At 39.2% G+C, this 26221-nt stretch overlaps 1 protein-coding gene across 1 annotated transcript in view; it reads left to right on the top strand.

Annotated features, from left to right (window-relative positions):
- The window catches only part of SMARCC1 (SWI/SNF related, matrix associated, actin dependent regulator of chromatin subfamily c member 1), a 140953-nt gene that overhangs the window by 3990 nt on the left and 110742 nt on the right, over nt 1-26221 (top strand). Inside the window, exons 2-3 of the mRNA XM_040246890.1 lie at nt 11031-13715; nt 22626-22745. Of these exons, the coding sequence (XP_040102824.1) occupies nt 13521-13715; nt 22626-22745 (315 nt within the window). The 5' untranslated portion in view covers nt 11031-13520. The remainder of the gene's footprint in view (nt 1-11030; nt 13716-22625; nt 22746-26221) is intronic.

Genomic DNA, 26221 nt, shown 5'->3' with positions numbered 1-26221 from the left:
ATTTCCTATTCCAAGGGATCTTCCCGACCCAGAGATCGAACCCTCATCTCCCTGCATTGGCAGGTGGATTCTTTACCACTGAGCCACCTGGGAAGCTCTGTTCCTTTCCCCATAGGACTCACTGTAGTACTTTTGTCAAATTCTCACAAAGCAGGAATGCATTTGTTTTTAGAGCTTATCTTTCATCTAAGACTCTACCAGATTTTTTAAAAGTTATGGCGCTTAGAGTTTCAGCTTCCTCAAAATAGTTGCCAAGGATGTATTTAACTGCCTGGTAGACCTAGGAAGCCAAAGTTTTACAGATGGTACTTCTTCATTGATGGGAATTAGTTAGATAGTCTGTGAATGTGGCTGCATAGCTACAGAATGAGACTTCAAGCAGAGTATGTGTACCTAGAGAGCCTTCGTAGGATCTTAGGACAAATAGATTTATACAAGACATTGTCTTACTGTTGCTGAAGACTGTTATGAATCTTTCTGGCTAACAGTTGACCTTGAAAAATCATATGGTTTTTTCACTGTCTTGGTGGTCTCCCAGATAGGATTCTTTTTCTCACCCTTGGCTTTATTTGCTCAAAAGCTTACAGGGCTTGGTCTTAACCTTTGCTAAGGATAAGCAGAGAACCAACAGGGATGCCTAGAAGGGAGCACCCTTCTGCTCTGGCCAATTGTCCAATTTTGCCATTTTCATCTTTACTGTATTAATTCTAGTGGTAGTGGCTATTAGTCACTTTCTGCAAGTAATACTTGATTACTCAGAGTTTGAAACCAGTAGTTATGTTTAACTTGTGTTTAAGTAGGCAGTGGCTCATTTTAACTTCATTTAGCTGATGTTGTCACATGAGAACAGAGTAATTTCCTTGTGCTACTAAGACCGTAGTGTATTATTGTGGCCCATCATAGATGTCTAATAACTTTATGGAATCAGTATGGATTGGCCATTGGAGTTGTTTCTTTCCAGAGCAACTGACCAAGGGAAAGAACTTTTCAAGTTGAGCTGTGAAATTCACCCTTGTCAAATGGCTTTTCCAGAACTGAACTATGCCATTTGTTCTAAGTTTTATAAAACTTAGTGAATGCTCAGAATTTCTACCTTAGGTATGAGTTCTGTATATGCAGAAAAACAAAAGGAAATTGAGTTTTAAAAGTAAAACTCAATGCTGCAACCCTATGGCAGTTTAAAGTATTGTTAGAACTGGTAGAAGAATTTCTGGCGCAGTAAGTCATGAGGATGACAGAGAAACTCTAGGACTGGGAAGCAGCAAGGATTAGAGAAGGCGTGGAGAGGACATTCTGGTTACCTCCAGGTCATGAGCTGAGTGATGGTTTTACAATGGGTTTACTTTGGCATAACCTGGTGAACGCAACGCTTATGATTTACGTGCATTTTTGTAAGTACATCCTACTCCAGTGAAAAAATTTAAAATTGTTGTTTACTGGATTCCATTTTAACCCAAACTACATTCTAAAGTTGTTCAGTGAAGGAACCTTCTCCAAGTCCCTGGTCTTTAGCCTGCCTTGTCAACACTTTAGTTCCTTTGGGTTCCAGGAGGCCTACTGAGCAGTGACTCCTCCCCAGTTTCTTCCAACTAAGACTCACTGGGCGTCTAGAAGTGACGTCACCACTGTCTTTCTGAATATAGTAGAGTGTATGTTTTATGTTTCAATGTCACTGTCCTCTGTGTGTTAATTAGAGAATGAGACTGGTAGTGACCTTGGAGTTATAACTCTGGTCAGCACCTTAACAAATTATTAAACCTGGTTTTAACTTTATAAAGATATTATCCTTATTGTTATATCAAAAACTTGTCATAAAGCTTGGACTATAGTATGAAGTATATCCAAGTATATTTTAAAAATTTTTGAAATAATTTCCCTAACAGAGAAATTTAAAGAATAGTGCAAAGAAGTCCTGTATGTCCTTTACGAATTTCCCTTCTTGTTGACATTTCATCACATACCCTATATTCTTTGTATTTTCTTTTTATTTCTCATGCTTCTTTCTGGATATGTCTTTTGATTTTCCAGTTTACTTAGCTGTGTCTAGTTTGCTATTAAAACTACCCATTGGGGGGTCTTCCTGGCAGTTAAGACTCCACGCTCCCAATGTAGGGGGCACAGGTTTGACGCCTGGTTGGCATGCAGCCAAAAAAAAAACCCCCAAAAGTAAAAGTATGCATCAACTTATAATTACATTTATTGTGTTTTTTGACTTTAGTATTCCTACTTGCTTCTTTTCAAATCTGTTATGCTCTTTTTTGCTTCCCTTGTGGCTCAGATGGTAAAAAAAAAAAAAAAAAAATCCACCTGGATTGAGAAGATCCCCTGGGAAAGGGAATGGCAACTCACTACATTATTTTTGCCTGGAGAATCCCATGGACAGAGGAGGCTGGCGGGCTACAGCCCATGGGATCCCAAAGAGTTGGACACCACTGAGCGACTGACACACACATGCTCTTTTTTTGTTTGATAGTATTAATATCTAGTTCTTTCCTGAAATTTAGAATCTCCTCTTTCCTCTCTTTAAGTTAGATTACTTAATTTTAGTCCATGTTTGACCATCACATTATCGACAGCCCCTGACAGACTGAAAAAATGCTTCTGGCTCTGACACCTCATGCCAGGCTGCTCTCTTCTTGGAGAGACTTTCCTCACTTAATTCAGGCTCTGATCAAACATGCCAAGCAGCTCTCCCATGTGAGACCCTTCTCACTCCACCTAGGCTATGCCCTCCTGCCAGGTTGCCCCTCTGCATTCTGAGCACGCTCCTTGCCACGTGTGGGACCTCACATACTGTGTTGGGTTGCCCCCCCAATGGACGCCCTCGTAATTCTTCTTGGACTATCACCCCAAGAAAGAACAGGCCCTCAATCATTGTGTGAATGCCCTTCTCACCAGACTCAACCCACTCTGGGCTGCTGTAGTCCCCTTCCTCACTCAAACAGTTGCTCACCTGATGTATTAGTCTCAGTCATGTCTGACTCTTTGCGACCTCATGGACTACAGCCCGCCAGGCTCCTCTGTCCATGGAATTCTCCAGGCAAGAATTCTGGAGTGGGTTGCCATTTCCTACTCCAGGGGTTCTTCCCAACCCATGGATCAAACCTGGGTCTCCCACATTGCAGGCAGATTCTTTACCCACTGAGCCACCAGGGAAGCCCAAAGCTTTTGGAAGCTATTTTTCAGGATACGAAGGGAATGGGAAGGAGAGAAAGATTTAGTTTAAAAAAAATCTAATCTGAAATTTTTGCATTTAAGCAAAGCCTTTTATTTCTGGTAAGTTTAATGCAATTGCTACTAAATTTGGGGCTGGCCCTGCCATGCAGTTTTCTGTTTTTCATTTATCCCTGTACTCAATTCTAGTCTTTTATTGCTTATTATTTTCTAACCGTAACTGTGGATGACATGCAAGTCTCTACTGGTTCTCTAGAAACTAAACATGTATCTTTAATTTGTCAGATATTAATGGTAATCAATATGTTTACGTTCCTTCTTAGACTACTACCATTTCTCCACTCGCAACTTGCCTACCTTTTTTGTTAAGTATTTAAATTCTATCTTTTAAAACCACACAAGACACTCTTCTTTTTAAGAGAGTTACTCAGTAAATATTGAGAGTTACCCACTATTTACTACTCTCTTTGCTCTTCATTCCTTTTTTGCAAATCAGGAATCATTTCTTCTCTGTCTGATGTACATCCTTTAGAATTTCTGCAGTTTTACTAAAATGAGTATAAATGAGAATTTCTTTGTATTTATCATGCTTGGGATTTGTTAGGCTTCTTGAGTCTATGAATATCTATTGTCATTTTTACATAACTTTCAATCATTATTTAGCAATTGCCTCTACTCTCTCTCATCCTGAGACTCAACAACATGTATGTTAGAACACTGTGTCTTCTTTCTTACCCTGTCTTTCCCTTGCCTTATACCTCCCTTTTTTTTTGGTCTTTCTGAACTTCAGGACTTATTTCTTCTGACTTAGCTCCCTGGTTCACTGATCTGTTGGCTGTGTTCAGTCTAGTGTTCAACATGTCCAGTGAGCTTTCACTTTCATTTATTTTATTTTCTCATTGGCTCTTTTTCAAACCTATCACTTCTCATAGTTTTCCAATTTCTGGATGAAACTTTCAAACTTATATTTTACTTAAAAATAAGCATAGTGAATCTTAAACTAATAAAATTTATATGTTAATTGTATCTCAATAAAGCTGACGGGGAAAAAAGAAAAAAGTTAGCAGTTTTATGGATTTATATGTAATAAACTCAATATTTGAAGTCCCTGTCGGTCTGTTCTCTCTTTCCAAATTCTTAATTGTGATAAAATACACATAAAATTTGCCATGTTAACAATTTTTGCAATTTAAAATGTTTTTAACAAGGTTGATTTTGTATCAGTCCATTCTTTTTTTAAGTAAGATTTATCTGATTTCTCTTTTTTTTGGCTGTGGTGGGTGTTCATTGTTGCACGAAGGCTTTCTCTAGTTGTAGCAAGCAAGGGCTACTCTCTAGTTGTGGTGCTTGGGCTTCTCATTGTGGTGGCTTTGCTTGTTGCGAAGCATGGGCTCTAGGCTTATGGGCTTTGGTAGTTGCAGTGCATGGATTCAGTATTTGTGGCACAGAAGCTTAGTTGCTCCCTGGCCCGTGGAATCTTCTGGACCAAGGATTGAACCCATGTCCCCTGCATTGCAAGGCAGATTCATAACCACTGGACCATCAGAGAAACCCTTAATTTTTATTTTTTAAATTGAGATATAATTGACATATTAATTTCAGGTGTACAACATGATTCAGTATTTGTATGCATTGCAAAATGATCACAACAATTGATGTTCATCATTTACACAGTTATAAAATTTTTTCTTGTTATAAGAACTTTTTAAGAAAATATTTGATGATTATTTATTTTGGCTGCACCAGGTCTTCGTTGTGGCACATAGGACCTTCAGTCTTCGTTGCGGCTGGAAACTCTTAATTGCAGTATGCAAGATTTGTAGTTGCAGCATGTGGGATCTAGTTCCCTGACCAGAGATTGAACCTGAGCCCCCTACATAGGGAGCACCAAGTCTTAGCCACTGGACTACCAGGGAAGTCCCTTGATTTGAGAACTTTTAAGGTCTACTATCACCGACTCAATGGGCATGAGTTTGAGTAGGCTTTGGGAGTTGGCAATGGACAGGGAAGCCTGGCGTGCTGCAGTCCATGGGGCTGCAAAGAGTTGGACACGACTGAGCAACTGAACTGAAGATCTACCATCTTAGCAACTTCCAAATACGTAATACAGTATTATTAAGTATAGTCACAGTGCTATACATTTCATACCTATAACTTATTTATTTTAAAACTCAAAGTGTGTGCCTTTTGACCCTCTTCATCTATTTCTCCAATCCCTCACCCTCCACTTCTAGCAACTACCAGTCTCTCCTCTGTCTTTAAGCCTGTATTTATTTTTGTTTTTTAGACTCCACATGTAAGGGACCATCATGTGGTATCTTTCTCTGTCAGACTTATTTCCCTTAGGCATCTTAACCATTTTTAAGTGTACAGTTCAGTGATTAACTACATTCATTATGTTATACAGCCATTACCCCATCTCTCTCCATATCCCTTTTCATCTTATCAAATTGAAACTCTGTACTCAACTCTCTCCCTAACCCCCAGTAATGACCATTCTACTGTTTGTCTTTATGATTTTGACTAAGTACCTCATATAAGTAGAATCATACATATCTTTTTGTGACTGTTGTATTTCATTTAGTGTGATATCCTCAAAGGTCATCCATGTTGCAGCTTATATCAGAATCATTTTCCTTTTTAAAACTCAAAAATATTCCATTGTATGTATCACATTTTTTTTTGGCTAGTGAATCATGCTATTGTGTATGTGGTTGTACAAATATTCCTTTAAGACCTTGCTTTCAATTCTTGTGCGTGTATACCTGGAAGTAGTATTGTTGGATCATATGGTAATTCTGTTCTTAATTTTTTGAGGAATCATCATACTGTTTTTCATAGTGAGTGTAATACTTTACATTCTCACCAACAGTACACAAGGGTTCCAGTTTCTCCTCATCCTTGTCAATACTTATTATTTTTAATAGTGGCCATCTTAATGGATATGAGGTAGTATGTCATCATATGTTTGATTGTCATTTCTCTAATGTTGAAAGAGATGGGATACCATACCACTGGACCTGCCTATCGAGAAACCTATATGCAGATCAGGAAGCAACAGTTAGAACTGGCCATGGAACAACAGACTGGTTCCAAATAGGAAAAGAAGTACATCAAGGCTGTATATTGTCACCCTGCTTATTTAACTTCTGTGCAGAGTACATCATGAGAAACGCTGGGCTGGAAGAAGCACAAGCTGGAATCAAGATTGCCGGGAGGAATATCAATAACCTCATCTGAGGTGCTTTTGATATTCCTGGAGAAGGAAATGGCAACCCACTGCAGTATTCTTCCCTGGAGAATCCCATGGACAGAGGAGCCTGCTGGGCTAGAGTCCATGGGGTCGCAAAGAGTCGGACATGACTGAGCGACTACACTTACACTTATGCAGATGACACCACCCTTATGGCAGAAAGTGAAGGGGAGCTAAAAGCCTCTTGATGAAAATGAAAGAGGAGAGTGAAAAAGTTGGCTTAAAGCTCAACATTCAGAAAACAAAGATCATGGCATCCGGTCCCATCACTTCATGGGAAATAGATGGGGAAACAGTGGAGACAGTGTCAGACTTTATTTTTGGGGGCTCCAAAATCACTGCAGATGGTGACTGCAGCCATGAAATTAAAAGACGCTTACTCCTTGGAAGAAAAGTTATGACCAACCTAGATAGTATATTCAAAAGCAGAGACATTACTTTGCCAACTAAGGTCCGTCTAGTCAAGGCTATGGTTTTTCCTGTGGTCATGTATGGATGTGAGAGTTGGACTGTGAAGAAGGCTGAGCGCCGAAGAATTGATGCTTTTTTTTTTTTTTGTAGGCACAGAATAAGAATTTATTGATATGAAATGAGAGTCACCAAATAACACTGTGCTACAGTAAAAATTAAAAGCAAAACATCCAGACAGATACTTTAAAAGTGTCCTGCGTAACGCATTAAGATTCTTTTCCTTTATGATGATAGTTTCTTCTCTTTTAGGGTTATGATGTCTTCATAGTTAATAAATACATTTAAGAATTAAATTTTTTGTACTTTTTTTTTTTTTACTTAAAACACTGCCAATGTATTTGCTCCCAGATTGGTCATAATTTGAATTTGAATTTATATAATTTTTAAACATTACAGTGTGGTATGATTTGGAACATTTTCCAATCTCACAGAATAACAATCATCATAAAAAGTTTTCTCTTTAATCACATATTTTCCGTCCTGACTAATTTTGTTATTAATATGAGATGATACAAATGTAATTCATAAATGACAGAAATAAAACATAAATTTTTAAAATATGTCAGTATCTTGGGTTTCCCAGATACTCATACTATTTTAATTTTTTTTAAGATTTACATTCTTCTGAAACCAAATAATATTGTTTGAAATTTTTTAAATATTATGAAATTAATGGTCCAAATTGAAGGGAGAATAAATACAAGATTAAGAATTCTTTTCCTTTGCCACATTCGAGTTCTTACTGTGTGCAGAGTAAGGACACTTATATTGCTTATCTAATAATTTTCTCATTTTCAGACTACTTAGTCAGAAATATCTGACTCACACTTTTATTTCCCCTTGCAATATCTTCTGAAAGTATCTAGGTATAATCCATTCAATTAGTAGATATTTCTACCTGAAACTCGTGATTTGCTAACATGTTTTTCTAATTTGTGTTCATATATGTATGCTGCTGCTGCTGCTGCTGCTGCTGCTAAGTCACTTCAGTCGTGTCCGACTCTGTGCGACCCCACAGACGGCAGCCCACCAGGCTCCCCGGTCCCTGGGATTCTCCAGGCAAGAATGCTGGAGTGGGTTGCCATTTCCTTCTCCAAGAATTGATGCTTTTGAACTGTGGTGTTGGAGAAGACTCTTGGACTGCAAGGAGATCCAACCAGTCCATTCTGAAGGAGATCAGCCCTGGGATTTCTTTGGAAGGAATGATGCTAAAGCTGAAGCTCCAGTACTTTGGCCACCTCATGCGAAGAGTTGACTCATTGGAAAAGACTCTGATGCTGGGAGGGATTGGGGGCAGGAGGAGAAGGGGACGACCGAGGGTGAGATGGCTGGATGGCATCACGGACTCGATGGATGTGAGTCTGAGTGAACTCCGGAAGTTGGTGATGGACAGGGAGGCCTGGCGTGCTGCGATTCATGGGGTCGCAAAGAGTCGGACACGACTGAGCGACTGAACTGAACTGAACTGGACTGGACTGTAGCCCACCAGGCTCCTCTGTCTGTGGGATTTCTCCCACTCTACGGCTCACCTTTTTCCTCTGTTGATACTCTTTTGATGCAGAATTTTAAAATTTTTCATTAAGTCCAGTTTGTCTACTTTTTCTTTTGTTGCCTGTGCCTCTGATGTCACATTCAAGAAATCATTGCCTTTGGTGTCATATCTAAGAAATCATTGTCAAATCCAGTCATGAAGTTTTTACCCTGTCTTTTCTCCTAGCAATTTTATAGTTTTATTTCTGACACTGAGGTTTTTGATCCATTGTGAGTTAATTGTTGTATATGGTGTGAGGTAAGGATCCAGCTTCATTCTCTTGCATATAGTTAATCTGGTGTAACGAGTCCCAGTTGTCGAAAAGGCTGTCCTTTCCCCATTGAATGGTCTTGGCACCGTTATTGAAAGATCACGTGACCGTACATGCAGAGTTTGTTCCTGGGCTCTCTATTCTTTCCATTGATCTATATGTCTGTCTTAGTGCCAGGACTATAGTGCTTTGATTAGTTTTGAATTCAGGAAGTTGATTTCTCCAACTTAGTTATTTTTTTTCAACATTTTTTGTTTTCCTTTTTTCTTTTACATTCTATTGATAACATTATGTTTATATAGGTTTTTGTATTCCTTCAAAAAACATCCCTGGGATTTTAATAGAGCTTGTATTGAATCTGTAGATTTCTTTGAATAGTGCTGATCTTTAAAATTATTATGTCTTCCATCTATGAACAAGGGATATGTTTCCATTTATTTGTGTTTTCTTTCTCCCAGCAGTGTTTTATAGTTTTCATTTTATAATTATTTTACCTGCTTGGTTAATTCTTAAGTGTTTTATTGTTATTGGTTCTATTGTAAATGAAATTGTTGTAATTTCCTTTTTAGATTGCTCATTATTCATATATAGAAATGTCACTGATTTTTTGTGTGTTGATTTTACATCCTGCTACTTTGATGAAATCATGTATTAGTAATAAAGTTTTTTTTTTAAATAGAATTTTTAGGGTTTTCAATGTATACAATCATATCACCTGCAAACAGAGATATCTTATTTCTTTCTTAAATTTGGATGCTTTTTCTTTTCCTTGACTAATTGTTCTGACTAGAACTTCCAGTACTATGTTGAATACAAGTGGTGAAAGCAGGCATCTGTACCTTTCTCTTGATCTTAGAGGAAAACATTCATTCACCATTGAGTATGATATTCACTGTAGGTTTCTCTTACATGGCTTTTATTATATTTAATACTGAGATAGTTTCCTTCTATTCCTAGTTTGTTGAGTGTGTGCATTTTTTTAATCATGAAAATGTGTTCAATTATGTCAAATGATTTTTCTGCAGCTATAGAGATGATCATGTGTTTTTTTCCCTTTATTTTCTTAATGTGGTGTATTACATTGATTTCTGTATGCTGAACCACCTTGCATTCCAGGAATAAATCTCCCTTGGTGTATAACCCTTGTAATATACTGCTGAATTTGGTTTGCCAGTATTTAGTTGAGGATCTTTTCATCAGTGTTCATAAGTGATATTTATTGTAGTAACCTTATCTGTTTTGGGGATTAAGTTAATGCTGGACTCATAGAATGAGTCTAGAGGTGTTCCTTCCCTTCAGTTTTTTGGGGAAGGTTTGAGAAGGGTAAATATTAGTTCTTCTTTAAATGTTTGGTAGAATTCGCCATTGAAGCCATCAAAATATCCAGGCTTTTCTTTGTTGGGAGTTTTTATTTATCTCTCTTTTCTTAGTTTCTTTGTTTTTGTTGGAAGGTTTTTGAAATAATCGTTTCAGTCTTGACCAGACTGCTTTTAATAACCATCGAATAAAATGTTACATAATCTATTCCTCAGAGCTTTTATATTATTTCTTGACTTAAATATTAACACATTTATTTGAATTGAAAAATGAAGTAAAAATTTCTCTGACAAAACCATTTTTTTCCAACTGAGTTGACAATAAGACTGACTTTGTCAATTAGGTAATATGACAGACATTTTCCATAAATTACATGAGCTAAATTTGTGGCTCTAAGGTCTAGATGGTATACCTAATCTACCAATATACCTAATCCTCTGGCAAAATAAAAGCTCAGTGAAGCAAGCAATACTGTAATATTCTCAAGCAGATCTGAGTAAATTGATTTAACGGAGATGCTTCTAAGCTAAAGGTAACGTATATTAGTCACTGTCAGAAGTCTTTAACAAAATACAGCACAGACTCAATCTGGCTTGCCACTGTGCTTTAAAAAAATTTTTTTTGGTGATAATTATATAATAAAATTTACCATTTTATCAATTTTAGGTACACAATTCAGTGACATTAAGTACAACCACAATGTTGTACCATCCATCTCCTAAACGTTTTCATCAACCCAAACAAAAACCCTTGTCTACCACCTGTTTTTGTGAATAAAATTTTGTTAGAATATAGCCATGCTCACTCATTTATGTATTGCCTATAGCGGCTTTTGTGGTACAAGGGTAGGGCTCAGTAGTTGTCACAAAGAACATATGGCCCACAAGCCTAAAATATTTGTTATCTGACCCTTTATAGAAAATATTTGCTAAACCTGAAAGGCAGCCACCCCTTTACCAGTTACACTCCTCACGTTCCTTCGTGGGGAACCTAGTGCTAAACCATTCATAGAGGACCTGCTTCTTCTGGGTTGGGGTTTCGTAAGTAGCAGAGCAGCTCCCTCGCTTTGATCTATTGAAAGTCGGCCCTCAACACAAAGTTTTGAAAAACAAAGAAAATGGAAAGAAAAAAATGTTTAATTTTTTTAAAATAAAAAATTAAAGAGAAAATATTTACTAAACCATACTCTTTGGTACATTTTAGAGAAGGCTTTTTGGTATACTTCCCAGAAACTGAGAAGGCTGTAACAACTGGCAAACCATTGTGCAATTTCCAGTTCTTTTCAAAATTCTTTTTTCTTCAAAACTGAAGAAACCTAATCAACTCTTCACCTATTGAGCAATAAAGATACTTTTGGATAGATCACTGTGTGAGTTTAGCATGTAGCTTTGAAAGACAACAGTTCATCACTGAACACTTTAGCATGCATATTTTGAACAAGAGTTCAGTATTTCTTTAGTGTTCTTTTCTTCTGAGGGGAAATTTATAGTAAAATGCATAAATTTTCTTTACCATTCCACAACTGGTATGCATACATCTGTGTAATGCAAATCTATTTCAAATCAACTTATTGTCACTCCCAGGGAATTTCCCTCATGTCCCTCCTTCCCCTCTATTTCCCCAGAGGGAACCCTACTTTGAAGTTTAGCCTGTTCTATAACTTTGAATCATCCTGTATATATCCTTTCAGGTAAGATTTAACTCAGTATAATCCCTGGTGATTCATCCATAATGTTGCATGTACTGAGTTTATTCCATTTGGTTATTAATTTGTCAAATTGGATCTTGGTGTTTTTCATTATCAAGTTGTAAGAGTTGTTTATTTTCTTTCCTATTCTCTGAATATGTCTCATCAGGTTTATAATTTGCAAGTGTTTTTTCTCATTCAGTGGGTGTTTTCATTTTCTTGTCAGTGTATTTTGAAGCACCAAAGATTTTAATTTGGATGAAGTCCAATTTATTTTTTCTTTTGTTGTCCATGCATTTTTTTCCAGGCTTTCTTTCTCTATTCTATCATTCACACTACTGCAGTAGCTACTTTCTAATCTATAAATCTGGTCATGTCGTTCTGTGTCTTCAAGCTGGTTTTCCAGTGCTTATAGGATATTCAAAATTCACTGCCACCCCAAGTAACATCTTTGCTTCCAGTCCATGGGCTTAAGGAGTTTCACCAAGCATGCTTTCACACTTTAAAGCCTTTGTTCCAGTTTTTTTTTTTTTTTTTCCCCTCACGTGTTTGCAATCTCCCTTCCTCCCTGATCATATTCTCTTTTTTCTTTAAAGGCTGGTCTGAAAAACTCACAGCTTGTCACTTTATGTTCTGGGGTCAGAGAGCATTATGTTCAAAACTCCATAACGGCCAATCACACTTCGTTAATAATTTAAAACTCTTCTGCCACCCCATAAGTCATTCATTAATCCATTAAATATTTATTGAACATCTGTTGGGTAACAGGCCTTCTCAGCACTGAGGGTACACCTGTGAGCAAGACTAGGTTCTCATGTAATTTATATGGAAAGTAAGAAAAATACCAAGTCATGGTGAGTCCTACCGCCACAATGTCGAGCGAGTATGATTGTTCAAGACTGTAAGGTCAGGAGGGATCACTTTTCTGAAGTACCTTTAAGCTATGATTTTGAAAGCGTCAAGCTTAGTTGGTAAAGAATAGCCTGCAATGCGGGAGACCTGGGTTCGATCCCTGGGTTGGGAAGATCCCCTGGAGAAAGGAAAGGCTACCCACTCCAGTATTCTGGCTGGAGAATTCCATGGACTATATTAGTCCATGGAGTCGCAAAGAGTCGGATGCGACTGAGCGACTTTCACTTCACAAATGACAAACAGAGGTCCAGGTCGCGGGAATAGCTGTGGCAAGCGCCCCAAGGCAGGAATGAGTTGGTGTGGCTGGAGCCATGAGGGGGGAGGAAGGTGTGTGAAGCCTAAGGTGTGGGTCCCAGATGGATGTTTACAAAGGACGACGGGGTCACTACGTGCAGAAGGTCTGAAGGCAAGCGAGGACAGGCGCAGCTTCCCACCCGGCGTGTGGGTTCCACTGCTGGCACGCGACAGTCGAAACCGCTCTCCTCTCGGAACATCTCACACCAGCTCCTTTCTCCCCGGCGGTGGCAGACGGTGACACAACCACCGTGCTGCTGTAGACTACATAACGATTCAACGCAGGTACCGGGGAAACAGCCACACGCGCGGAAGCCCAAGGTGTGAGGTGCAGCGGTTAAGCGGTCCGCGGTGCAGGCGGAAGAGGCGGGTGGAGGGGCTCGTTCTAGGCCCGCCCGGCGCGAGTGCTGCGCATGCGTGCGCGCGTGCCCTCGTCGGTTAGGGCGCCGGTCTCGAGAAGAGGCGGGGCCAGGCTTCCGCGCCGGAAGAGGGTTGGCTGGGCGGGGCCGGGAGGCGGCGGTGGCGGCTGCGCGCGCGCGCGCGCGGGTGCGAACGGGGCACGCCGCGAGGGCCGGGGAGGGCCGGGCGGTGGGGACGACGGACGGCGACGATGGCCGCGGCGGCGGGCGGCGGAGGGCTGGGGACGACGACCGGCGCCGCGGGCGCAGGAGGCGCGGCGGCGGCCACGGGCCTGGCCGTTTATCGGCGGAAGGACGGGGGCCCGGCGAGCAAGTTTTGGGAGAGCCCGGAGACGGTGTCCCAGCTGGATTCGGTGCGGGTCTGGCTGGGCAAGCATTACAAGAAGGTGGGTCCGCGCGCCCGTAGGGGCCGAGGAGGCCACGCGACCGGGGGCCGGGGGCGGCTGCTGGCCTCGCGGGCCTCGGGCCGCCCCTCCCCCCGCGCGCCACGAGGGACAACAAAGGCCGGCGCCGGGCCCGCCACGCCCCCGCCGCGAACTCTCCGCGCCCGCGCGCCGGCGGCTCCGCGGGCCCTCGGGGCGCCGCTCCTGGGAGCCCGGGCATCCGGGGCGAAAGCCCCTGCCCGCGCTTGTGAGGGAGCGGGTCGGGCTTCGTGACCCGGAGGGTGTGATTCTTCCTCTTTGTTAGCCGCTTTAGGTGTGTGAACAGTGGTTATTAAAACTGTCTGAGCCCAGCTGTGAGAGCCGCGGCAAGTTTTGTTTAAGAGAACAGTCTTCAAAGTCCAGTGAGGTAACCAAGGTTTTCTTAAACCTGTAGTTGATATGCTGAAGAAGGACTGTGCACCGCTGTACTCGGACGTCGGTAACCTCAGGTTAATATAATGATCACAGTGTTCTTGGGGACTCACTGATATTGAAAAAACGACGGCTTTTACTTCACAGTTACCTCTGCTTATGTATAGTGGGAATGCAAGAGTTAATGTTGGCTTGTAGCTAATGTGAGGCTTTCCCTGAGAACCCCGTTCGTGTTAGGTCACCCCACTTCATATCACCTTCGTTTTCTTCATACCATTTTTTGGGATTATTTTCATTTACCTGCTTGTCGTGCCTTTGGAGTGTTAGTTGGACTGAGTCATTGGTACTGAAAGTTGTGACTTAGTCCCATTGTTTATAACAACTTTTTTAGCTTCCCCTTTATATAACTTATTTAGAAATGACTGACCCCCTTAGAAAGTGTAAGGAAGCCGACTGCCAAAAAAAAAAAAAAAAATTGCTCTCTGTGTCCCAGAATTTCCTGAACACCCTTCACAGTTCTCTACTTCCTCCGTTGTGGACCATTGCCCTGGAGCTAGGACGTTGTTTGGCCTGTTCACTACAGTGTGTCCTGGAACATTTTTGATCCTCATTGCCTGACCCTTAGTAGTTGCTTAGTAAATATTTGTTGAATGAATGAAAAGATAAAGTAGTCTAGAAACCTACTTTAGGTTTCGGGTGTACAGTGCAGTGAAACTCATCAGCCTTTGGAAGTTGTTAGGCATGGGCAGGGGCCTTGGGTTCTTCTGATACTCCACTGTGATACTTTCAGAACTCAGCATTTATCTCAAGTTTTGGGCTTCCCTGGTGGCTCAGTAAAGAATGCCCCTGCAGTGTGGTAGATCTGGGTTCGATCCCTGGATTGGGAAGATCCCCTGGAGGAGGGCATGGCAACCCCACTCCAGTATTCTTGCCTGGAGAATCCACATGGACAGAGGAGCCTGGCAGGCTACAGTCCATGGGGTCACAAAGAGTGACTGAGTGACTAAGCACACAACACACACACATCAGTTTTTAGAAAGTGAGAGGTGACATATATTCTTACTTAAAATATATTTTTTGTTGCTTTGACTTTATTCTCCTAGGAATTTTGGAGTCTCATTTGAGATTGTAGATTTTCCTCATTTATATGTTAAGTAGACAGTATTGTTTTTCCTTGTACATTGGTAAATTGGTCACTTTTTTGTGTGTAAACAGTAGAGCTTATGGTAGTAGCTAAGGGAATTGAATATGTTTATATTATGAAATTATTGTTTATCACATGCTTTTCAGGCACTATTTTGGGTCTTAATATACCTTAATGTTTTTTAGTTAATTTTTTGGCTGCACTGGGTGTTTGTTGCTGCGCTCAGACTTTCTGTCATTTCAAAGAGCCGGGGTTACTCTTCATATGGGTTTCTCATCGCAGTGGCTTCTTTTGTTTCAGAGTACAGGCTAGGGTGCTCAGGGCTTCAGTACTTGCTGCCTGTGGGCTTCAGAGCACAGGCTCACTTGTGGCATAGGGGCCTGGTTGCCCCACAGCATGTGGGCTCTTCCCGAACTAGGGATCGAACTGATGTCCCAATGTTGCAAGGCGGTTTCTTAACCACTAGACCACCAGGGAAGCCCCAGGCTGGATTTTTTTACCCCAGTTTTGTCGAGATATAATTGACATATAATATTGTATTACTTTATCAGTGTAGGTTTAACAGAGAGATACTCAGGAGGAATATTCCTTTGGATAGCAAGGAAGGGAATAGAAAAAAGGAAGTACAGTGATAGTTATTTCTACCTTTCCAGACTGCATCTCTTTTGGGCCAGTTTTCAGAGGGCAGCTTTAGGGTTGGATAGTCTTTCAGAGCTGGGTTTGGGTGGATGAGGAAGTGCCTGTGAGCCTGATGGCAAGGTTTGTCCCAGAGGGTTGAAGCCAGTAGGCTAATGCTGGCTCCGTGTCCCTGAGGCCTTGAAGACAGAGTTAAAGTTATGTTTGACCTCTCAATGTTTCATAAAACTGAAATGTATTTCTTAGGCCTGTTCAGATTCAGAATTGCATATCCTTGGACTTGATAGTCAGAATCCTATCAGCCTCTTAGAGTGGTGTTGATTTGGTAAAAATATTTACAAGAACGTTCTTTGCTTCTGCCATACACACTATATCTCTCTTGGTGTACACATTGATGGGTTTTAACTTTTGTGTTGCATTTAATACTGTATTTTCAAGTTAATAAATCTCAGCAAATAAATAAACGTGACATTGATAGTAGCACTTTATTGATGGGTTTATGCGTGCACTATGAGGACAACTTGAGCATCCACTTTATCCGGGCATTTAAAACATTACTCACTTAAATCCTCACAGTGGTCCTGTATGATAGATATTATTTACTTCATTTTCCCCATGAGAGAAACCGAGACTTCAGGTTTAAGTAACTTCTCTAGGAATTACAGTTGAAGTGAAGTTGCTCAGTCCGACTCTTTGCGACCCCATGGACTGTAGCCTACCAGGCTCCTCTGTCCATGGGATTTTCCAGGCAATAGTCCTGGGGTGGATTGCCATTTCCTTCTCCAGGGGATCTTCCCAACCCAGGGATTGAACCCTGGTCTCCCACATTGTAGACAGACGCTTTACCATCTGAGCCATAGTGTCAAAACTGTTAGGAGTTACAAATTCGGGATTCAGAGACGGTCCACCTGGCTCCAGCTCCAACCCCCTACCCCGACCCCTGACACCTTTTATTTTCTTTTTGCTATTCGTAATCCCTCTCCTTAAGAAACAATGTTGTGGTAAAGATAGACACTGGCACCTGCCTGTAAAAGCCAGGTGATTTCAAATTAAAAGAGAGTTCCCTTGTATTGTTTTTGTCTTCTGAATGTCCATAGAAGGTGCTCAGTTAATCTTCGTTCCATGAATGAACAGATTAACTAGACTAGAAACCTCTGGAAACCTATTTATTTAGGTTTTGTTGATACATTTGCATTATGGAAAGGAAAGTGAATACTTCTTGACTAGGATGAGCTTCTACTTGCCAAAGGAGTCTAGAGGAGGTGACCAGTTTAGGGAAGCGGAAACTGCCCAAGGTTGGATTTTCAGTCCACTGCAGCAGTACAGAAGCTGGTTATCTACCTAAGCTGCCTGCTTTGTATTATTGGGTGTGTATTGTTTATCCTTAACACTGAAATATATTTTTCTATCCATAGTTCAGAGTGGTTTTCAGATGATAAAACCTTGAGAAGGTGAAGTGTATCTGTAAGCCATTAAGTTCCCAGGTAGGTTTCTTCCCTAAGTTTGGCTTACTCCTGAAATTAAAGATTTCAGGATGATATAAATAAAGATGCTTTAGATTTAACGATGATCACTAAAACAGACTAGATTGCCCAAGGAAGGTATTTCCATGCCCTTTACATATAGTATTTAACAGGTTAAGACAGTTTTTTTTTTTCATATGGGACATCTGGTGCAATAGAATTGTTTAGGGAGAAGTTAAACTTTTAATATGTTATTAATGTCACAGGGAATATAAAGCTTTCCTAACTTTCTTAATCAAAACTTTGAGACTGAAAGATTTTTTGTTGTTGTCTTAAGTAAAACATGCTGTTGAACTTTTTTTTTTTTGGATTAAGAATACAATTTTTATGATTGAAGTTGTCTCTATAATCATTAAATTCTCCCCCTGTAAAACGCCTTTAATAAACACCTTTAATCAAGGTGATGAAACACCTTTAGTTAGGATTTATTATCTTGAAAACTATTAGGATCTTTTTATGTTTAAATGAGATTTTTGGGAGGAGTTGAACTGTCAGTATGGGATAGTAGAATGAGCATTACATTGGGTTGGTAAACGTGAGTTCAGTACTCTTGGCCACTGATTGATGTCATTGAGCAGATCACTTGATTTCTACATTTTACTTGTTCATTTGTAACTCCTGTAGGCTGTTGTTTTGAATCAAATGAGATAGTCCTTGAAGATGGGATTATATAAATTTGAGATACTAGTGGTACCTTTGTCATATATCTCCTGATTCCTCTGATTGATTAAATAGAATGTTACTCTTTGAAATTTTTAAAAGTTGATTTAAAAATCTTACAATAGTCACACCCTGCCTTTTGAGAGGGTATGAGTATAGTTTACATAATATGTAAATGTCAAATTTATGAGTTAAAAATGTCATCTCTTACATGTATATTCATGTTTGATAATTTTTGTGAGTGAGAAAGTATCTAAACAGTTAAAAAATATTTTATAGTTTAAAAATTGGATTTTAATATATCTAAGGTAATCATTTTGATTGAGACTTGAACCTGCTATCTTTATTCTGAAACTGTAGGGTTGTCCACGTGAAATTTTTCTCATTTTGAATGACAGTATGTTAAATGAAACAGCTGTAGATAGTGGTGAAGTTTAGAATACATACAAAGCTATGTATATAGGTCATTAACAATTCATTTTTGCCTAAAGGGTTTGGTTTTAGCTGAACAACCTTCCTCCAAGTGGTGCCTTTTTCAATTTTAGGATTTGACGCTGTTCAGTTGTCTGCAGGTATTAATTTTTCATGTTGCCTTACCATGTGCGAAAAACCTGCAGTACCATTATGAGATCCCTTGGAGAAGCTTGTACTTATTAAAGATTGTAAAGTTACCTTGTGAGTATGTACAACATACTTTGCCAGTTCTGTGGGTTACACTTGAAGAGTTTATTCTTTATTAAAGATAATACTACGTTCAGTATTACTGTTAAAATTGAGTATTCCTCATTAAAGATTTACTGTGTTGAACAATAGTCCTCAGAAAATTAAACTTGATGGTTTTTGTGTGAATTGGTATTATAGGAAAGGGGAATTGTAAGTAGTTTTTAACATTTAAAAATTGCTTACCTCGTTTTTTAAACTTTTAGATTATAATAAATGTGTTCTTTACCTGAGCATGACATATGACAATATTTGAAGTGGATTTTCTTTGAAAGCCCAGTGGTTCTTAAAGTGTAGTGCATGGGAACTTGTTACGAATGCAGATTCTTGGACCTGACTGGGAGTGGGGCTAAAACTTAAGAACCATTATTTTACACTAACAGTTTTGACATCTTATGTGCTTAATTGTATGAAAGGTATTTCTAGTTTTTGGCTTATGTCTGACACACGTTTCACTTCATAGCCTGTGGAAATATGTTTTTACAGAACACCTTTGATACAAAAGGAAGCTATTTTTTTTTCTTTTTTTTAATTTATTTATTTATTTTTAATTTTTACTTTACAATTCTGTATTGGTTTTGGCATAGATTGACATGAGTCCACCACAGGTGTACATGCGTTCCCAAACATGAACCCCCCTCCCACCCCACCCCCCACAACATCTCTCTGGGTCATCCCCGCGCGTCAGCCCCAAGCGTGTCATATCCTGCATCAGACATAGACTGGCATTTCGATTCTTACATGATATTATACATGTTTCAATGCCATTCTCCCAAATCATCACACCCTCTCCCTCTCCCTCTGAGTCCAAAAGTCCGCTATACACATCTGTGTCTTTTTTGCTGTCCTGCATACAGGGTCATCATTGCCATCTTCCTAAATTCCATATATATGTGTTAGTATACTGTATTGGTGTTTTTCTTTCTGGCTCACTTCACTCTGTATAATCGGCTCCAGTTTCATCCATCTCATCAGAACTGATTCAAATGTATTCTTTTTAATGGCTGAGTAATACTCCATTGTGTATATGTACCACAGCTTTCTTATCCATTCATCTACTGATGGACATCTAGGTTGTTTCCATGTCCTGTCTATTATAAACAGTGCTGCAATGAACATTGGGGTACATGTGTCTCTTTCAATTCTGGTTTCCTCTGTGTGTATGCCCAACAGTGGGATTGCTGGGTCATAAGGCATTTCTATTTGCAATTTTTTAAGGAATCTCCACACTGTTCTCCATAGTGGCTGTACTAGTTTGCATTCCCACCAACAGTGTAGGAGGGTTCCCTTCTCTCCACACCTTCTCCAGCATTTATTGCTTGCAGATTTTTGGATCGCAGACATTCTGACTGGTGTGAAGTGGTACCTCATTGTGGTTTTGATTTGCATTTCTCTAATAATGAGTGATGTTGAGCATCTTTTCATGTGTTTGTTAGCCATCCGTATGTCTTCTTTGGAGAAATGTCTATTTAGTTCTTTGGCCCATTTTTTGATTGGGTCGTTTATTTTTCTGGAATTGAGCTGCAGGAGTTGCTTGTATATTTTTGAGATTAGTTGTTTGTCAGTTGCTTCATTTGCTATTATTTTCTCCCATTCGGAAGGCTGTCTTTTCACTTTGTTTATGTTTTCCTTTGTTGTGCAGAAGCTTTTAATTTTAATTAGATCCCATTTGTTTATTTTTGCTTTTATTTCCAGAATTCTGGGAGGTGGATCATAGAGGATCCTGCTGTGGTTTATGTCGGAGAGTGTTTTGCCTATGTTCTCCTCTAAGAGTTTTATAGTTTCTGGTCTTACATTTAGATCTTTAATCCATTTTGAGTTTATCTTTGTGTGCGGTGTTAGAAAGTGATCTAGGTTGACCAGTTTTTAAAAGGAAGCTATTTGTAAGGATAAAAAGGTGTAGTTTAGAACAAGGATAGGCAGACTTTTTTTATGAAAAGGCCAGAGAGTAAATATCAAGGCTTTGCAGCCCATGCAGTCTCAGTGGCAACTGCTCGACTGCTGTTGGAGGAAAGCAGCCATAGTCAAACTGCAAATGAGTGAGTATGCTGTGTTTTGATAAGACTTTATGGACACTGACATTTGAATTTCATATAATAATTGTGTGTCATGAAATATTATTCTTAGAACTTTTCCCCCAAGCATTTAAAAATGTTAAGCCATTCTTAGCTTGTGGGCCACACAGAAACAGGCAGTGGGCTGGATTTTACCAACCTTTGGTCTAGAGAGTTTCATGTAAAACAAAGCATTCCAACAAAACACCAGCCTTCGGCAAAATTTAACTTATGCTGGCTGTTCCACATAGAGAGGAAAGCTAGTGTACTTGAACAAATAAAGAAGTGAGAGGATACTAAGCTTTAAGAAGAATTGCCTGCTCTCTTGTTAATATATTATGCTCGCTCTTTGATTGGCAGCAGCACATATTGAGAACCAGTCAAGGCATTGTAACTAACAGTAGATGATATAGCTGATATTTTGCTGTACAGATATCAGACATTATTTATTGCAATAGAAACATTAATTTTGAAATGTCAGGTGGTACTGGGAAAGAGGTTTTTCCAGAAAGAGAAATAGTGTTTTGCTTTTTTTTTATGGAAGTATAGATATTTCTACCTGCTCAGAATTGGCGGTTTAAAAAAAAAAATTGATGGCCTTTCAAAGTGATATTGAATGCTTAATACAAAATTAAACTCACTAATTTATGCTTTTCCTGTCATGTACTCTATCTTCCCTTGCTGTGATGTTCATTTGCTGTCTACCATGGATTTGCCCTTTGTGACATTACATACATCAGCATGGATAACTTTTCATGTACATTTATTTAAAAAGATTTTAAAATTTTGACCAAAAACTTGTAAAGCTTACCATCATAACCATTTTTAAGTGCCCGTACATGTGTATTTTTTTTTTTAGTGCATGAAAACAACCATTTAAAATGTGCTCAAAACTCAGTGGCATAAAACAACCATTTTATTATGCTTAATAGTTCCCGTGTGTCTGGAATTTGGATGGGCATGTTCAGGATGACTGTCTCTGCTCAGTGGTGTCTGGGCCCTTGACTGGGGAGGTTTGATGATTGAGGGTGACTTGACAGCCGGGGACCAGAATCACCTGGAATCTTCTTTACTCATGTGTCTGGTGGTTATACTGTCAGTCTTCTGGGACATCAGCTGGGGCCTCTCCATGTGACCTCTTTGGGTGGCCTGGGCCGCCTCAGTGTGGTAGTGTCAGGGTGGTTGGACGCCTTTGTTGCTGTTCAGGGCTGTAAAGGTGGGTGTCCCAAAAGAACTACTTGGAAGCAAAGCTGTCTGATCTTTTTTGAATTATCCTCAGAAGTCACACAGCATCACTTCTCTTGCATGCTAATTGGTTTTCAGTGAGTCCCTAAGGATGGTCTGATTCAATAGAAGAGGGCATAGATCCCCGCTTCTAGATGAGAGGAACATCAAAGAGTTTGTGGATTAGTTTGAAAAACTTTTAACATAGTTGTTTCTCTGGCCACATACGAAATTCAGTGGCCAGTAGCTCTCATTCCCTTATAGTATCAGGCTTGAGTTTGAGGTTCAGGATCTCACCATCCAGGTGGGGATGAGATAATTTCAGTTTGGTTTCTTGGACATAGTATTTCTCATCCTTAAGATCTGTTCACTAAAAGGATGTGTTATTTATCCAGCCCACTGCCCCCAATATTTGTTTATACAAGTGTCTCAGACACTTAAAAATCTGCCACGGCCAGTGCTTAGGTACTAGGAAGTAAACTAATAACACTGTCTTCTGCACAGTTGTCCCAGTTTTTGAGTCTCTGTCTTTATCTTGCAGTATGTTCACACGGATGCTCCTACAAATAAAACACTGGCTGGGCTGGTGGTACAGCTTCTTCAGTTCCAGGAAGATGCCTTTGGGAAGCATGTCACCAACCCAGCTTTCACCAAGCTCCCGGTAAGTACATCAGCTTTTCACACTGAGACAGCTTCTGTTTCTGTACTCTTGAGTGGAGCCTGCAGCTCTTTATTTTGCTGGTGCTATTGTATAGAATAGGGAAAAGGAGGAATCTCTACAGAATTTTTGCTGTAGAATTTTACTGCTTTTGAACTATAGGAAGCATCTCTTTCAGGAGTCATTTAACATTGGCATTAGACATCACAATAGTTACTACCTAGACTTATCTGTTAACATTTTACTATGTTGTAATTTCTATATTGTCTTTACTAAGTCTTTCCCTTTTTTTTTCCTCCTGATTCAGTTCTTGTGGCTAGAATGCTGTTTTGTGGAATTTCTTTTATTTTGTCCATGAGATTCTTCTGAGCTTATGTGAGAATATGATTCTGTTTCCCTTGAAGTTGGTATTTTGACTAGAGGTTGGACTTGGTGTAGAAATTGGTCATGTTTTATTTCTTTTTTTTTTAAATTTGTAGGCTTTGTTCTTTCTTAAACATTTGATTTTATACAGAAAAATCTGATACTACCTGTTGATTTCTCCCTTTTTCATACTGATCTTTAAAATTCATAAATATTTCTAGTTCTCATAAATCATGGTCTGAAAACTCAGTTACGTTTCTTTACCTCTGGGAACATTCGGTTTATTAGTCTTCTCTGCTTGTCTGTATTTCTTTATATTTCTGAACTCTGATTGTACAAATACTAGATTTCTGGGAACTATCTGTCATATATTTTCCTGTAATTTTTGTCTTCCAATTCTCTGGTTTGGGTTTTTGTAGTTTCCAGTCTGCTGTTTGTTGCCTCTACTGAATTTGTTATTGGTAGACTTTTTTTTAAATCTAAAAAGCTTCCGGTTTGTGTGTTCTTATATCATCATTAACCTTTTTGTTTTAAAAACTCACTGATCTCTCAGATATAAATGAGACTAAAAACTATTATTTTACTGACCTTGACATAAATCTGTCTGCTTTGCTTATGGTATTTTTGCCACCCAGACATTTATTTTCATTAAGTCAAATAAATGGATGTGGTTTTATGAATCATGTTAGGATTCTTTCTCCACTCATAGGTGATAAAGGGTTTCAGCGATGCATTCTTGTATGATTTGTATGGTGTGGGTTTTTTCATGTAACTCCCTATCCGTCTAGAATTTATCTTGGTATTCATTGTGAGCAGTGGATCTAGTTTTATCTTCTTCCATATGATCATCTGGGTAACACAACAACAGTTATTCAAGGGTACTGCCTACCCCCACTGATTTGAGTTCAGCAAATATTAAGCATTTGAGTATGTGCTAAGTTCTGAGAATTCATGCAGTAATGCAGCGTATTGTTTGTCCTCAAGGGGCTTACACACTCTTTCTTTGAGCTGTATAAATAGAGCCTTTGGTCTCAGGAAATGTTTTCCCAGGGAAAGGACATGTGAACTGAGTCCTGAAAGTAGAGTATGAGTTCTTCAGCGACATGCTGCAAGATGAGATTTTCAAGCAATGAGAGCAATGTGTAAAACCCTAAAGGCCTGAGAAAATTTTGGCACTTTAATGTGGTTTCAGATAGTTCAGCAGGGTTAGAACAGTAGGCAGAGAGATGGGCCAGAATCAGTCATAAAAGGGTAGAAGTGTGGCTTTTATCTTGAAAGTGGTTGGGAACCAGAGCAAGGGGGAGAGTAGAGGTAGCTTAATCAATTTTGGGTTTTATAATAATCCTGCAGGCTTTGATATGAAGAATGATTTGGAAGCCTTGAGATTGAAGGCTTTAAAATCTCTTTCTCCATGAAGAAGCTGCTCTCATAATCCAAGAGAGCTATAGTCAGAATAGAAAGTTGAAATAGTGAGAGGGGGTAGAACTTTGTGGGCGTTTTTGTTTGTTTTTGTGGGAGGATGGGTGGTGGGGCTAAAATAAGAAAGAATTGCCTGGGATGACTGCACTGAGCCAATTCCTTTAGCAATAAGGTGAAAGTGAGAGTGCAGAAGCAGGTTTCTGGAGAACGGTACTCAGTTTAGTCTGTTTGAAGTTGGCTCTCCTGTAGGGCATCTCTGATTCTGAAATCCTGTAGGTAGTTGGAAATGAGATCTGGAGTTTTAGAGAAAAGGTTGAATTAGAGGAAGACATTTGAGAGTTACAGGGTGCTGGTTGAATTCACATTTGTAGGGCAAGAGCATTCCTTCTGTTTTAATTATTTTTTAGTTACTCTTTAAAATACCTACTTTTTTACATGTAATTTAAGTTAGATAGTATATTAGCATTATATAAATACATGTATATAATTTATAAATACATGTTTAGATATTGGAGGTACTTAATGGGAGCTATTCAGCTGAATAATGAGCATATTTTCTGTACTTTGGCAGATTGAGGGTTTGAGGGTAACTTTTATAAGCTTAAAATTAATTGAAAGTAAACATTTGCAAGAATAGTGCAAAGAACTTTCATTTCCCTTCATTTAGAATCCTCAGTTTTTAGCATTTGGCCACATTTGCTCTCTCACTCTGTTTTTCTCTACATGTTTGTGCATATTCTGAATCATCTGAAAATTCCATGTTTCTTTACCTCCAGATGCTTGAGTGTTTATTTCCTGTTCTTTTACATTATCAACTAGATTAGAATGATCAAATCAGGAATTGGTTGAAGTTTTTATCATTTAAAACACTATAATATGTATAGTTTATATTTTATCAGGTATAGAATCATTTAGAATAAAATTTACATGTAGCATTATATGAAGTATTTTATGTAAGGTGATTTGCATTATATTGGTATTCCTAATTAGGGTTATATGAGTGTCTTAAAAAGTAGTGTTTACAGGATGGTTTATTTGGAGAATATTAAACTCTTGGGAACTAATCCATTATAGTTTTTCTGAATTTTAAAGATTTTAAAGAGAATATTTTTAGGCATAAGCTGTACTTAGAAATAATTCATGGTTTAGTGCTAGAGGAACCAGATTTACTTCTTTTTCGTTCCAAATAGTGTTTAGCTTGTTCCCAAATGAAAGGGATTGATACAATAAAGTGTAATGGTGTAAAACGAAACTGAAGGAGAGAGACAGTAAAGCAGACAGTGTTTCAGTGAAACATGTAAGCTATTTACCTTAAAAAGTTTTTTTCCTGAGTGAGTAGTACTGGTGTAAGAGTTCACTATTCGGGCTGTTTTTTGTTTTTTTTAACCAAACTAGAACTTGTTAGTTACTAACTCCCTAAGTCATATTAAGGGCTTCCCTGGTGCCTCACATGGTAAAAAATCTGTCAGCAATGCAAGAGACCTGGGTTCAGTCCCTGGGTTGGGAAGATCCCTTGGAGGAGAAAATGGCAACCCACTCCAATAGTCTTGCTTGGGAAATCCACAGGACAGAGGAGAGCCTGGTGGGTCCTAGTCCATGGAGTCTCAAAGAGTTGGACGTGACTGAGTGACTTTCCTGAGAAGACAATGGCACCCCACTCCAGTACTCTTGCCTGGAAAATCCCATGGACGGAGGAG

The sequence above is a fragment of the Oryx dammah genome, unplaced genomic scaffold, assembly GCF_014754425.2.
Source record: "Oryx dammah isolate SB20612 unplaced genomic scaffold, SCBI_Odam_1.1 HiC_scaffold_9, whole genome shotgun sequence".
NCBI lineage: Eukaryota > Metazoa > Chordata > Mammalia > Artiodactyla > Bovidae > Oryx > Oryx dammah.
The sequence above is the reverse complement of the archived record's forward strand: the minus strand, read 5'-3'. Positions and strand labels throughout refer to the sequence as shown.